General features: G+C 39.1%; 2 protein-coding genes across 3 annotated transcripts in view; both read left to right on the top strand.

Moving 5' to 3' along the window:
• Window positions 1-852: 852 nt before the first annotated feature.
• Window positions 853-2,001, top strand: LOC118453935 (uncharacterized). 2 transcript variants are annotated; one of them, XM_035906173.2, is made up of 3 exons: window positions 853-1,106; window positions 1,239-1,477; window positions 1,587-2,001. In XM_035906173.2, exons 2-3 carry the CDS (start codon window positions 1,285-1,287, stop codon window positions 1,820-1,822), a joined length of 429 nt encoding a protein of 142 aa, XP_035762066.1. In that variant the 5' UTR covers window positions 853-1,106; window positions 1,239-1,284; the 3' UTR covers window positions 1,823-2,001. The 2 variants fall into 2 exon arrangements, with proteins under 2 accessions (XP_035762066.1, XP_035762065.1); XM_035906172.2 differs by having other exon boundaries at window positions 1,226-1,477.
• Window positions 2,002-4,342: 2,341 nt separating this feature from the next.
• The window catches only part of LOC102782713 (myomegalin), a 48,756-nt gene continuing 37,392 nt past the window's right edge, over window positions 4,343-15,706 (top strand). Inside the window, exons 1-4 of the mRNA XM_087832538.1 lie at window positions 4,343-4,609; window positions 5,873-5,913; window positions 6,011-6,078; window positions 11,196-11,306. Coding sequence (XP_087688664.1) covers window positions 4,560-4,609; window positions 5,873-5,913; window positions 6,011-6,078; window positions 11,196-11,306 — 270 coding nt within the window. The 5' untranslated portion in view covers window positions 4,343-4,559. The remainder of the gene's footprint in view (window positions 4,610-5,872; window positions 5,914-6,010; window positions 6,079-11,195; window positions 11,307-15,706) is intronic.

The following is a 15,706-nucleotide window of genomic DNA, read 5'->3' as shown; positions in this document are numbered from 1 at the left end:
AAGATGAGATCAGAATGGAGGAAGAAAAAGAAGGCCAGCTGCCTGGTTTCCACCAGGGAGACGCAGGCCGCTGTCGTCCATCCACCCCTCCGCTGAGAAGCGCCATTGCTTCGTCATACCCTGGAGAAAAAAGGATTTCCACACATAGTGTGACCTTCGCCTGCCCCGTGGCCCCTTACGTCACTTCCCTTTGAGTTTTTTCATCTCAGCAGTTTTTATTACGTCTTAATCACAGTGCAGTGATCAGTGATGTCCTCGCTGTAGTGATGCAGAGGCTGAAGCACTTTTGTTTTATGCTGGTGTTATAGTTAGCGCGCAAAAAATGTACAGGAAAATGTTGTTAGTGAGCACGATCCATACTGTCAGTCTGTTTCTACTGCACCATGCTGAAAGTCGCTGTCCAATTGCTCGTGGTAAAAACTGTAAACAAATTAAGTTTCAAGTAAAAATATCAGATATGTTAATAACTTAACTTTACATCTAAAAATGTTCATTGGAAACACACTGTGTCCAGTTCGTCCACAAGGCTAGACAGAAAGTGTTGTGAAATTGCAAAATCAAAAAGACCTGTCATGTTACATGTGCTTGTAATGTGTTTCTGAAGAAAACGTACATCACTTCTCCTGGTGTTGGACTAAGCTTCTCCCCAATAAACAACTCGATAATACACGCTCGTTCCTCCTGTCTTGTCTGCTTTCATTAATCCATCTTACCTTCTCATAATACCTGCTTGTGTCCAGGGTGATGACCTTGTTTATAAATGCAGAGGATTATTGCACTTGAGCATATTAAATACAGCTGAGTGATGTAAGATAAATAGATAGATAGATAGATAGATAGATAGATAGATAGATAGATAGATAGATAGATAGATAGATAGATAGATAGATAGATAGATAGATAGATAGATAGATAGATAGATAGATAGATAGATAGATAGATAGAGACAAACAGGAAGTTTGTTCACATGAGATACAGCTTTGCATTTATTTTAAATCTTACTTTAGCAGTCATTAGTCATAAGGCTGAACAGCTGTGAATTAGAGGATCTTCACAGCTTCCTTGATTCATGCAAAGAGTTTCATTCACGATTTCCTGAATTTTGAGTAAGTTTGCTGTTGTTACAAAGCTGACATTGGAGAGTGTGATATTTCCTCCTGATCTCTTTGTATTTTGCACAGAACGTTCTGTGCGATTAAATCTTTGTGCCGGCTTCTTAATACAGCGATGACCCACAGATATTAACTGGACTCGCAGGCTGACAGCAGAGGCAGCCAGACAGCAATGGACAGCGTAAACGTTCGTCACAAAGAGGAAGATGGCACAGTGTTATTTGAGTCATATATCCCTCCTTCTCGGGATGCTATCCACCTGCCCACCTACGTCCTCTACCTGCTCATAGCCGTCTTCATCGTGTTTTCGGTTCTCTACGCCATCACGGGCCACCTCATCAAAGACCTCATCCATGACTGTGCAGGTTTGTTACTGTACCGCTAGCTTTTTAAAGACCAGAATAATCAAACCACAAGCTACTGGCAACGCTTCTGTCTGACATCTGTCTCCTACCCTCTCTTTCTGTACTCAAGACTGGCTGTTTGGGGAGCAGCCTGCAGAAGTGGTGGTGAACTACTGTGAGGCCAAGGATAAGTTCATGGCAGACTGGTCCCCACAAACCAGCCCTGAAGTAGAGGCAATGGCCCGGGAAGAGGAGAACAAGGTGATTGACAGAGACTTTATGAAATCTCCTGCCATCTGGATCATCTCTACAGAACCACGAGGGACAAAAACAGGACCCCGCGTGGTCTTTGGGAAAAGGACTTGAACCCATCAGAGACTTGCTGTCGTTACAGACCTTCTTTATGTGATGTGAATGTATAAATATCTAGATGGATGATGAAGGTAAAGAACCATTTCTGTGTGAGGCTCAAAATAGATTATTAGATTTAATTTCAATATTATGCAAAATAAGATTAAAAAGTAAGATTAAAGATTTTAGCATAAGCCTTTGTGTGGATTTTTTTAAAATATAAATGTTTTGTGGAACATGTGCATGTAGCACTGATCTATCATGTGGAGTAGTAAACAAGTATCTTGTGAAAATAGTAGTTCTGAAAAGTCAGGCCATGAAAGTAATGGTACAATTACATTCTTCTCAATAATAATGATGATTTTTCTGTTAACAATAATTATCATTATTATTATTTTTAGGTAGCCTCAGTCGGTCTGCTGCTGAATTTATTTATTGATTATTTATTTTCAATTTCACGTTTGGATAAGGTGTAACTTTGTAACTACTGTATAGAAATGTACACCTCGCAAAAAGGACAAGGCAGCTAATTTGGCAGCAGACATTTATGAACAGAATATAATGCTGCACAGTAAACAGGACCACCCCACTTGCATTTGAAATGCAATGGTAGACGAGAAAAGCACCTCCTGTGAGATGCATGGCACTGCATGCTGAGACAGTGACGTGGTCTTATGTTATTCCAAACTTGCAGTTTCTCATTAAGTTTCTTCATTTAAATGTGAATGTAACTGCCTTTTGTAACTTTGCAACTCTTTTTGTGTATAATGGCTGAAGGCTTCAGCGGTCCTATAAGGACATCTAGTGTCTGCTGTAGTCATTGCAGCTGAATATTATTTCAAACTGGAAAACCTCTGGAAATAAGGTAACTCATTTTTAAAAAATGAGAAAATATGAAGATGATCTTCAGAATCTTCGATTTCAACAATTAATATTTTATATCTTAAAAAGGTGGTTCTACATTTCTCCTTTACTTTCATGTATTTATTTATTTATTTGAGAAAGCTCTAAACTCACTCCACACGCTTTAGAGTTTTCAGACGTTTTCACAATCGTATTCTACATTTCATAGACTATTTAATTTCTCATAAGTCTAAAGATCAGTCGTAGATTTCAATGCAAAATCAATCAGTAAATAAATAAATAAAAGCTTTTCCCGTTGTCTGTAAACTCTCTGTGTTCCTCTTTTATGAGACTCTCGGTTCCCTGCTATAGGGATCAATGATCAATTTGAAGCTTGGCTGCACTGTTGTAGGTCACAACCAGTTTTAATGCGTCAGTGCACACAAAGATCCACCGAGCACTAAAGCCCAACCTCAGTCCAGGAGAGGGCGCTGTGGTAGAAACAGCCCTGTAAACTGCGTGCTGCCACGTGGAACTTGATGGCTGATAGAGGTGGGGTGTTCTTCTAAGTGACATGGACAGAGGCTCCTGATGAGGCAGTAAACAATAAACATCTTTACTCTCATTTTTGTTCCCCTATCAGCTGAAATTAGAGAGCATTTGTCCTTCAGCCTGGAGCTGTCTCCATCTCTTTCTGTCCTGATCATTTTTGAGAGCAAATTAGCTCCACATTAGTTCCGTGACTCCTAACAAGATTACCAAAGCTACATCCGCTCCTCACATCCACTCGCAAACAATGCCACAATCTCATTAACTCTGTCCCCCCTAATCCCTTCACCCTTTCAGAGCGCCCCTCCACCACCATTCTCCTTAAACAGATAAAAGTGTGGCCAGTCTCTGCAGCTGTGTGGAACACACAAAGTCTAAATTTGCTTTGTCACTCAGGTTGAATTAAAAAAACAAAAACAAAAAACAAAAACCCAACAATCTTATAATAAGCCGTAAAAACAGAGCTATAATCAGTCCCAGCAGACTTGAAAGCATCCTGAAATCACTTTACTGAAAATAACTGAGTCACTGATGAGATTATTGGTTCTGGGATTAATATAATCTGAAGGTTACAGTATGGTTAGTCTATAATTTAGGATTCTGATCTGGAAATCATTTGAATCTCTAACATTTATTTCATGCGTTCCTGGAAAATACATTTGAGATGGAAAAGGCCTGCGCTGTTAAATCTGATATATTACATCAGATAAGTGAGTGAAAGTAAACTCGCTTCCAGCCCATCAGTAATAAGAAATCATATCATCACTTACTGTTCCAAAACGACTTCACATCAGAACCAAAAAAGCTGTTTTATTGCTATTTATAGTGTCAAATATCTACTGTTTTCACCATTGTTCTCCAGAGTTTATTATTCGTATGACTGCATGACAAAGAGCAGGACTATAGCATAATTAATATTTAACACAACTACTGGGCAACAGTTTTGCTTTGAAAACAGGGAAACCTGCAATTTCCAATTAAATCAGTAATGTAGGCTACACATTACTGGTAAAGAAGGCAACCCAACCCTGTGGTGTCTATATCTTTAAAAGAGTGGGTATATTCCTGCCCGCAGCTGCTCTCCTGGAGGGCTGAATCAACATTAGTGGCACTCTCTTGTGTGGGCTCGTAGCATCCTTTGCTTTTCATTTTCAGGGCGCGCATCCTCTCTCTCACACACACACACGCACACACACCCCCTCCAAATCTGAGCGGTGCGCGATGCCTCGGCCGCTGCGGATAGCGTGCTCCTGTGTGGATGTGGCTCATGTACTCCAAACAAAAATGAGTGATGTACGGCTGATTTGAACGCAGCGATGCTTTCCGGCATGGATGCCCGTTAAATAACGGAATAGCCTTTATGGAGTGGAGCTCATCGTCGCCGGAGCAAGTCTGGGGAGAGTCAGAGAGGTGAGGTGGCTGATTGTGTGCGGGGGGACACCGCAGCGGAAGACGGATGCTTATTTGGCATTTTTAACAAAAACACGACTCCGGCGATACAAACCGCGGTTTCAATCAGAGCACTGACTGCTGCTACAATCAGGCCATTTCAGTTATTTTCTCTCACTTGATGTTCACCCATCATCCATCCTGGATAAAAGGCCGTTTTTCTCTCCTCACAGGGCTACTCTATCACACACAGTAGCCGCGGATCGGAGAATAAAGCTATCGGGGGCGATGCAAATGTCTCTCTGTGATTGCGCATGTGTGTGCATTTGTCCTTACACGAGCTACATTTGTAAAAGGGTTTCTGATGGAAGATGCAATTAAAGACGCGGTGGTTCTGACCTACTTTGCAGGAATAAACATAAACTGCATGCACCAACTAGGCTGCTTAAAGGGCTCATCGGTGCAGGTGGGCAGTAGGGCCCTGGAGGCGCTCAATGCAGCTGTCCTAGAAGTGATAACTAAGGCTGAATTCCTTCATGTACGCCCACCAAGTGCTTAAGAGATGAAAGCTTGACTTTCATTAATAAGGGATGGTTTTTGATAACCACTCATCACATAGCTCAAATTCTCCATGGTGACCACACCATCTGACCTATATCTGCATTAAGGGAACAGTTGTGTAAGACAGTTGTGATTTGGATGCGCTGTTTACCAAAATACTACAGCATGTATACCATTTGTCCACCTGGTGAACTTTTAAAACCCTTTGGCATGCATACAGCTGTCTTTACATTTACTGACCCAGCAGCTGTCAGGGGCATTCCCCATGAAGTGGGGGAGCACTGATGGGGCAGTAGCAGTTGGCCTAATGTTGGGCATATTTGTCTGTATACTGTTTGGGTGTTGACCCAGACTGTCTGCATCTTACTGCCGTTATTTCTAAACTGATTAGGGGTGACTGTAAAGGCAAACACCCCCTCCGTTGGTAGTGAAACTCAGTTGAACTTTGACCCCGTGGCTCCTCTCTTATCTCTTCTCTCCCCTGCTGAGACTCCAATACAAAGGTGCAAATGACATCATGCTGTTATACTGAAAGGGCTTTTAGTGGCTTTTAAATCTCAGGAAGAGCTCTTTGTTTTTAAGGGCACGCAGTAAAACGGAGAGACCGTTACTTGGCTGTTTTGTGTTGGAATGGATCTACTTGTGCAGGTTTTCACTCACTCTTGTCTTGTCTGTTTATATTCATTCAGAGCTGACTTCACTTTTTTGCCATTTCTTTCACAGTACTCAAGATCCTTCATCTAAGATCACAGGTCACATGACAGGTGTGTATCCCCCCCCCCCACACACACACACATACATAACTTAATATTTCCATATGAGTTTTCAGGTTTTTTGAACGCACCTTTTCCTCTTGTTTAGATTTGTGCAGTGATGAAACAGACAACTCTCCCCCTCTCCAGCTTCACACGCTCAAGCAGTTCGAACAGGTGAGAGCTTTTATTTTTAGATATCATGGAGTTTTATGTGAGGGACACTTCTTCATCCCCATCATGCTACATTTGAATTAATTATGTGCCAGATGAATACATGCTTCATGCTGCCATCTAGTGGCTTCATGGACTCACAGAAAAAAAAAAAAGATAAAGTCAGAGATCAGTATTGAGGAAATAAGGATAGTCTAACCCAGGACGCACATACTCCAACCATCTGGAGAGGATGTTTTAAAAATACCGTACTGAAAAGGAGAGCACCTGCGAGTGGAGAAATGTGGATGGAAAACACCCAGAACTCTCCTGGTATTTTAAAAATCTGCCTCTGGCTACTGCATGGCCCACTTTAGGTTTCCAGTGTCTGCTGCACTATTGCTGGGCATTGTAGCAGTCACATTAGAAGAGAGTATATTAAGTATTCCTTTTAATGTCTGGCAGGGTGCTGTTCAGAGCACTCAGAATATCACTGACGCAAACTCCAAGCCAAAGTCATAATTAGCATTTTAATGTTTTCTGCAGTTTTTTTTTTTTTTTTTAAAAAAGACATTACAAATAAAATGTTATTTGCAAATGAATGTTCCCTTGCCTACACAGTTAGGTTCATAAACTGCATTTTTTTTGTACTTTTCCCTCTGTACTGACATGGATAAGCAGAAGAAAATAGATATGGATTGTTTTTAATACTTGGATGCAGTCAATGACTGTCTGAAGTCTAAAACCCATGGACATCACCATATGTTGTATTTTTTCCCTGGAGATGCTCTGCTGGATCTTTACCGCTGCCATTGTCAGTTGCTGCTTGCTTGTGGGTCTTTCTGCCTTCGGCTTGTACTGAATAGCCATAAAAGCATGCTCTGCACAGTTGAGATCAGGTCACTGGCTTATCCATAGATAAATATCCCATTTCTGTGCCTTGAGAATCTGTGTTGCTTTGGGTCATTACCCTTTTGAACTATGAAGCACTGTTTGATCAGTGTTGCAGCATTTGTCTAAATCTGAGCAGAGAGTCTAATCTGATGTCCTTTAGGGGCTCATATATAAAATTACAGTGAAAAGCTATAAAATACAAATTCAGCACTGAATCAATTTCAGATATTAAGGTCGATTCATTTGTCATGAATTAACAAGGGAAGTGGCCATGAAACTGCTTGTGAGTCCAGTGTCCAATTAGTTTTGAGCCTCTGAAAATGGGCAGTTGTGTATAAAAATGGTAGCATTTCCTAAAGAGTTGTTACATACTGATTTAAAATTGATTTAAAAAGCACTGTGGTGGGGTACAGAGGCAAAACTACAAAACATGTTTCTTTTCCAACAAATTATGGCCCTAATTGTACATGTAGAACTCATTTATTTTTGCCGATGCATTACTAAAGTGAAAACTGATAATAAAGAGGGGATGAATTGCAGTATATGTTTTTCTGTCACTTTACACAAGCACAGAAAAATCGCCCCCATTTTAATGAGATAGATGGACAGTTTTGCCATGCTTACGTTCCTACAGGGATTTCATTAAAAAAAACAAAACAAACAACAACAACAACCTGAAACTAAAAAACCTATCCAGGCCACATTACTGTCAGAACTGTTGAAGCAAAACATCAATTAAATTTAACCCGTTTAGTAGGTTAAAAGATCTCAAAAAGCAGCAAATCACACCACGATCTAAGAAAACAGCTGAGAAACAAAGTCACTGACATCTATCGGTGTGGAAAGGGTTACAAAACCATTTCTAAAGCTTTGGGACTCCGTTGAACTACAGTGAGAGATATTGTCCACAAATAGAGAAAACTTGGTCGACCACCTTCCCAGGAATAGTCGGCCTACAAAAATTACTCCAAGAGCACGTCAACATCAGAAATCATCTTGATGATCCCCAAAACTTTTGGAAAAATATTCTTTGGACTGACGAGACAAAAGTTGAACTTTTTGGAAGTTTTGAGTCCCGTTAAAGCTGCATAAAACTAAAGAGCATTTCACAGAAAGAAAATCATACCAGCATTCAAACATGGATGTGTCAGTGTGATGGTTGGGGGCTGCTTTGCTGCTTCAGGACCTGGTTGACTTGCTGTAATTGATGCAACTATGAATCGCCTCTCTACCAGAAAATCCTAAAGGAGACTGTATGGGCCACCAGGTCATGCCCTGAAGCTCAAGCACACCTGGGTTATGCAGCAGGACAATGATCTGCAACACACCAGCCAGTCCACCTCTAAATGGCTTGGAAATAATCAAATGAAGTTTTTGAAGGGACCTAGTAAAAGTCTTGACTTAAATAAGATTGAGATCCTTTGGCATGACCTTAAACAGACTGTTCATGCTGGAAAACCCTCTATTGTGGCTGAATTAAAAGAATTCTGCAAGTAAGAGTGGGGCTAAAATTCCTCCACAGTATTGTGAAAGACTCATTGTCAGGTATCACAAACACTTGATTGCAATTGTTGTTGCACAACTAGTTTATTAGGGTTGGGGAGCGATTACTTTTGGATAGGACACCTTGGGTACGCTTGGATAGCTTGGATAGTGTGACAAATATGCCAAAAACTATGAAAGCAGAAAGGGGGGGAAAGGGGGGAAATACACAGCACTGTACATGCCTCCATATGCATGCTACTGCAAAGTCTTGCCCTAGAAGATAACAAATCAGCACAGGGAACCCATAATGTTTAACTGTTAGTGCATACCTGGTCTCACAGAAAATATGAAATGATATCAATTCAGTGAAGGAAAAATCAGAGAAAAATCATCGGTATTTAAAAGAAATGGGAGAAAATTCATGTCCAGCAACACAAATTATTTCATTAAACCTTGTGACTGTTTCTGAACTGCATGTTAGAGCAATCATTTGCTCTTTTTTACTTTTTATTTGGGGTGCCAGTGCAAATAATACAGTATATCGCTCATTTGCAATGTACCCAATAATAACATCAGCAACCTAAATTCTTCTACTACTATATTCAATTAAAGAGACTGTTATAGACCAATAAACTGATCCCCAGGTTCTCCACAGTATATGACATCTCCGTTCTTGTCTCTAAAAATGTGTGTTTTTGGACATGCACTTTATAAGAATAAAACCTGCTGGAGGAGCTGATAAGCCCAGTTAAAATGGGATCAGGGACCAAACAGTCACGAGAGCTGAGGTAATTTCTGAGAGAGTGTGGCTGGCACACTTACACCAAACAGCACTTCAAACAACACAGTGCAGACTTATACATACACACCATAAATCCAATTTATTTCTCTTTGATGAAGAGTGGACACATGTGTTTATTTATGAGGATGCGACTATATTGTGTGCAGAGTTTAAATGTAGAGGTAGATGATGTCATCCCTGATGTCACGTGGAGACTCTGCTTGGCGCCCAGCCTATCTTTGCTCTGAATTATTTAGCAACAGCATGTAACCTGACACTATAATGGACACACTCACTGAAAGCATCATGAACTAAAAATGATCTAATTGTCCTGTCTGTGTCTCCTTATTATCCAATCTTTTCACACTTGGTTTCAGCTTAGGCTTGTATTGTTAGGATATGTAGAACCCGTTTTTCCTTTTTCACTCTTGAGTTCAATTCTTTCAGTTTGCTAGTTTCTCTGAGGGACATTCAGGGATTCTCCACAGTAAGATTGAGGACAGCTACCTATTAATAGCACTGTGGCTCACTGCTCCCAGGTTTCCTATTTCTTTAACTTCTTTCCACTCACCTGCCTGTTTCACTCCCACCAGTGTCTCTTCTTCATTCCCAGAGCTGATTGTGTAGCTATCACAGGCTATGGTAAAATCCATCTTCAACATCATTATTAGTGTAAGAGGAGAAAAAAAATGACAGCATGTTCCAAAAGATGCGAAACAACATTAGCATCGACATATACTCATATTGCTTCCAGTCAGCCATATGTCCCATATTTGCTTTTCCTGTAGCTCACTCTTTACAAAGAGCTATTTAGCTAATTATTGTTAAGTGGCTTTAGCTGTTTGCTAACTTTGTTTGCACTTTAGTGCTGAAAGGAAGAATAGATTTTTCTGTTGTTGTTTTCTTTATCTGAAATGTCTCCTGCTTCTGCCACAAACTGACATTTCTGTCAAAACCATAAATAAAAAATACATTTTCTAATAATGCAAGAGGCTAAAATAGCTAATGCTACTGCTAATTTTCCCTACTGGCTTCTACATTTATTTAACTCACCGTTAATGTTTAGGTTAAGACAATCTGTACCCTGAGTAAGATATTGAAGACAATATTTATATTCTATTTTTAAGAAAAGGAGCTTCAGAAAACCCCCAGAATGGGATATGACAGGTACAAATTTGGTTGTGAAAGTTTAGCTACTTAAACTATAGCAAAGCTAAATAAAAAATAAAGCAGGTGTTATAGAGAAATTGTTATATCCCAAGTTAAGCAGCGACTGATTTTGACAGTTGTTTGAATCCATACTGAAAAACAATGCAGACAAAAAGAAAAGATCAGAAAGTGCCTCACATCTCATCCCCTCCCCTCCCCTCCCCTCCTTTTTTTTTTTTTTTTTTTTTTACAGAGGTGTGAGATTTCCTTTCATATCACAAGTAACTGTGAGTCTTTTTGACTCCCTCCTCCCCTCCTCTCCCTTTCCTCCCATCTCCCGTGGCAGTCTGGGATTCCAGACATGTCTCCCCCCAGTAAGATAAGCTCCTGTCCCCTTCCTGTGCAGACCACAACACACCATGGAGCTCGCACGGCTGCATCTCTGACCGCCGGGCTGCAGAGTAGCCCTCTGCACTGCAAACGCCCCTGAAAACCTCAGCGTGTGTGTGTGTGTGTGCATGTGTGTGTGAGTGTGTTAGATTTAGTATGTGTGAGTGATTTTGTAGCTTGTGTCCTTATGGCCTGTTAGATGCAAGAATGACACTTTGTAAATATTCTTCTTTTTTTTTTTGAGGAAGGCATATCTGTCAGTTCCTGGACTCTAACAAAAGGGCATGCTTAAGAGCTGCTGTCCTTTGAAATGGACTCCTTTTCTCCATGACATGGAGAAGTCGAGGACAGCTATTCATTTCTGATCTATGATGGACATCATGTCAAGCAGTGTGGATGCGCTTTGACAGTCATGTCTAACGGTTACCGTACTTTATCACAGCACCTGAATGACCTGAAGAAGGAGAACTTCAGCCTCAAGCTCCGCATCTACTTCCTGGAGGAGAGGATCCAGCAGAAGTATGAGGAGAGCAGTGAAGATGTCTACCGCACGGTGAGTGGGACAGCTCTCTAATTATTAGGAAAGTAGTGGCAAACTACTTGACTTTTGGTGATAGCTGATTATGTGTTTACAGTTAATTAAATTAATTTATTCATTTATCAGTCCCATGTGGTGACTGTCATAAACCATTGCTTTACTGAGACATGTTTGTTGATCCAGCTGTCGCACTGGTTTGGTTGAGGTGATGGGACTTTACCAAGTGCGTGTTACAAGAAATTGGCTGCTCAGCGAAACACTAACCTCCAACTACCTCTTTTTGTAGTATTTTTAATGCAGTACATGTTTCTGGCTGGTTTGGCTGGCTTCTCTTTTCCTATCCAGGGTGCTTCATACTGGCATTTGGGGTTTTGTGCCCATTGGTTGATTCACAGCACAGAAAAACTCAGAGACATCCAAGGCTGCATAAACATGTAGAACAACACCACAATGTCAGAAAATAGCTTATAATAAAAATCAAATGACTCCTGTCATGAAAAAATATTTATTGGATGTGTGTGAGCTGTAAGTAAAATGTTGAACCTTATTACTTTTTATTGCAACTCAAAATGAAAGAGTAGCACAAACGTTATCAAAAAAGATATTAAATTGGCATTGAAGCTCTAGTTGTGTCAGTAATAATACTAACAATAACTTGTTTTATACAGCGGTTTTCATGACAACCTGAATCTGGATACCTTATTTTATTTCGCAAATACATTTGCATTTGTAGATACTGTAAAGGTTTATATATAAGATACATTGTAGATCTTATAAGATTTGTCTTATACTGTAATTTAGTTATGTAAGTAACACAATTAACATTATTTTATAAAAAATGTGTATTTTATCTATAGTTAATTCTTGTAATTACATTGCTTGTAATGGCATTCATGTTTAAATCCGAGTAGGGCTGGGCCATATCATACCTTTCACGGTAATACCGGTATAATGTTGGGCAATGATAAGAAAATGAAATATCGTGATAGAATATGGGTAAAACACAACAAAGCACTATTTTTGGTAGTGCATGCTAGCGGGCCGTCGTTATTTTTTTGGAAAATACGGCACACTTAAAATCAATCCTTTGATTTTTCTGAAAATCGACAGTGCCCCTTATAATCCCGTGTGCCTTATGTATGAATTCTGGTTGTGTTTACTGACCTCGAAACGATTTTATGTCGTACACGGCGCTCGAAAATCTGTCAAATGTTTTAGTACGACTTTGCTAAGCTACGAAGCCGCACGCTTGATGGATTGTCGGAGCATTACGGCTATCGTAGGCAGGAACCTCGCGGAGTGATACGTACTGTGCTTCAACAAAATATTACCGTATTGTGTGTGTATACCCATATGGAAAAGAAATAGTAAAAACTTATATGACTTAACTCATGAAAGTGGCCACTTTCATGAGTAAATCATATAAGGCTTACATGATTTACTCATGAAAGTGGCCACTTTCTCATTACTTTCATATATTGTTTTAGTAAGTATCCAAAACATACAAGTTTCATTATATAATTTTTCAAGGGATCTTATATCTGTTTTTACTCTTGTATGCTTTTCATACAAGTTTCACACAAGACAGATACAAACTTTATAAGATTTATATATATCTTTTCCATATGGGTAACCTCTTTTTAAGTTTTGTGGATATTATACATGGTTATGCTGAGGATATGTCGGCCAATTTCCACTGGTAATGCCTTTTGGTTAAACTGTCAGCAAGGAATTTGCACTGTTAATTTTTTATATAACTTTAATGCACATAAAAAAAACAGCTGCTTGTTTAAGTGAAAATACATTGATCTTTGGGGTTTTGTGCACTAATAAAGTTATGGAGTTGTAAAGTATTTTGTCTAGTGTCAATTATATCGTCAGTTATATCGTTATCGCAAATTTTCAAATGTATATCGTGATAAATATTTTTGGGCATATCGCCCTGCTCTAAATCAGAGTATAAGATGTAAAACACATGCTTAATTTTTTTTTATTTGCCTTCCATTTGGATGCTCATATTGCATCTCATATTTATTTGCTCTGAACTGATTTGAAGTGAAGCAAAACAATATGCCTTATACATTAATTAAAATAATTGGTGCTTGGAACAGAGTAGCATTTATTTAGAAACGTGGTAAAGCTTCTGTCCTGGAATCAGTATTTTGGATACGTGAATTGATTCAAAACTTGAAAATGTCAATTTTGATTTACATTTGCAGTGATTGCGTAGATTGCATAGCCATAGTTTTATGCAAGAGCCTGAATTTTGCAAGGATCTAGCTGATTTTAATAGGAGCACAACCCCCCAAACAAATCAATTAAATTAAATTAAAAAAAATCAGCCAACACCATATCTTCAGATATTCTCGAAATATGGACTATGTTAAAAAATAAAAGGAAGATTGCTTTGACTGTATTTTCATGATCCCTGGCTTGATTAATAAAATATTAACACGACAGCACCAGTGTTATGTAATACTCCAACAGACTAGGTTATTGAAGTCTGTTAGGATTCGGTGCTGCTTTAAGGGGAGAACATCTCTGGAAATGGTTTTAACGTTGGTTTTGTCCCAACCAAAACATTTTTTATACAGAGTGAAACTGTGAGAGCACAAAATAAAAGATACAATCCACAACTAGTTAAAATATATATAGTAGGAAGTGATCCAGACAGCACATCCTCCACCAAAAACCCATAACCAGTTGTGCAGTTTTAAAGATCGTGCTCCACCTTTTAAATGTATTTACATGTAGTTTTAGTTTAATCTTGACAAACAGACAGACACAAGTGTAGCTAGAATCATAAAGCTAAATATAGTATCAGAAAAGTGGTTCTGCAGATCACCTGTTACAGTGTCATAGTTGGAGTAATGAATGCTTGACTTTAAATCAGTGCTATAATCAATAATTAATTTTAAGATCAACAAAATATAGAGAATATATTAAAATATTAGATTTTTAAATAGATTCATTCATTGACAGTGAGAATCTTCTGCTTATCTGAGCAAAGCAAGAAACTCACAGATGTAAGTAATAATTAGTTGCAGATCTAAAAACAATAGTCTTTCTCATAGAGTCTCTATGAGGATGCTGTTTCTGTGAACATGCTGCTTTGCTCTGCTTCTAAAAGTGTTTTCTGCGTCCATCTCTGCATGCAAAGTGTGCACCTACAGTAAGGTGACCCAGTTCAGCTGTTGTCTGTTTACAAAAGCCAGCCGGCGTCTCTTCATCACTTTCGTTCTCCCCTGGTTCTAATTCCTTTTTGATCACCACCGACTCTTTGATATGAGAAATTAATGGCTGCTTAATCCAGCCAAACAAGACCTGAGCGTTGGTCCTCTTATCCTCCACTATTACTGCATACCAGCAGTGATTGGGTAAACTCGATCCCATGTACAGACATGCAGCTGGAGTTTAATCCATGTGCCTCACAGGCCCCACTCTGTGTGACTAAAGGCTAATCAGTCAAAGCACTTTTTATTTGGAGACTAAATCTTTGTTCTGTGGATGCTATCTGACCTGAGCTGCTCGTGTTGAATATCATGACAGAGTGATAATGTTCCCATCTTTCCTCCGAAGCATCTCTGTGTAATACAGTACAGGCTGGCGTGTTAGTCCTGGGTACATAGTGATCTCTCTGAGAGCCCAAGAATCTCTATTTATAGAGCCGGCTTCAGTGCACTGATTTATTTATCACATGTGTCATCGTAACACGTGCTTGTATGTTTCACTTTCAGTCACATCTTAAACATATTTGAGAAACATAGTGTGGTTTAAATATGTAATTTTATATGGTAAAGTTAAGAAAAAAAGTGTTTTGTGCTTAAAGTTAAGTGAACCAAGAATGGATGAGTTTAAAGCAGCCAGAAAACCCTAAATATCTACCATTGTTTGAGAGAGCCAGGTCAGCTCTGTTAACAGCAGCACAGCATTCCCACACAGAGGTACCTATACACCTGTACATCATAGCCTGTAAAATAGCTTAGCACCGTGTAACTGTCCCAAGTACATGATGGGTACAGGATTACAATAATTAGTAGGAAAACACGGCAATATACTACAAATATACACAGCATTTCATAGTATAATATCACAAGCAGCCAGGATCTACAAACCTAATTCCAAAAAAAGTATTTTCTGAAAAAACTAAATAAAAACAAAATGCAACTTTTTTCAAATCTCATAAACTCATATTTTATGTGCAATAGGATGTAAAAAAAAAAAAAAAACCCCAAACAAATTGTATGCGTAAAGTGAAAAATTTAGCATCTTTATGAAAAATTTTGCTCGTTTGAGTTGGGACTGTGTCATCCTCTCTTCTTTTAACACCAGTCTGTAATCCGTCTGGGAACTGAGAAGACCAGCTGTCAGACGTATAGATAGGAACATTGTCCTGTGATAGTCTGATATAGGAT

The sequence above is a fragment of the Neolamprologus brichardi genome, chromosome 18, assembly GCF_056152115.1.
Source record: "Neolamprologus brichardi isolate AB-2024 chromosome 18, ASM5615211v1, whole genome shotgun sequence".
NCBI classification, from domain to species: domain Eukaryota; kingdom Metazoa; phylum Chordata; class Actinopteri; order Cichliformes; family Cichlidae; genus Neolamprologus; species Neolamprologus brichardi.
The sequence above is the reverse complement of the archived record's forward strand: the minus strand, read 5'-3'. Positions and strand labels throughout refer to the sequence as shown.

Coding starts and splice junctions, on each gene's coding strand:
- LOC118453935 (XM_035906173.2), top strand. CDS start 1,285: ATGGACAGCGTAAACGTTCGTCACAAAGAGGAAGATGGCACAGTGTTA. Junction 1,478..1,586: donor CCTCATCCATGACTGTGCAG/GTTTGTTACTGT, acceptor TCTGTACTCAAG/ACTGGCTGTTTGGGGAGCAG.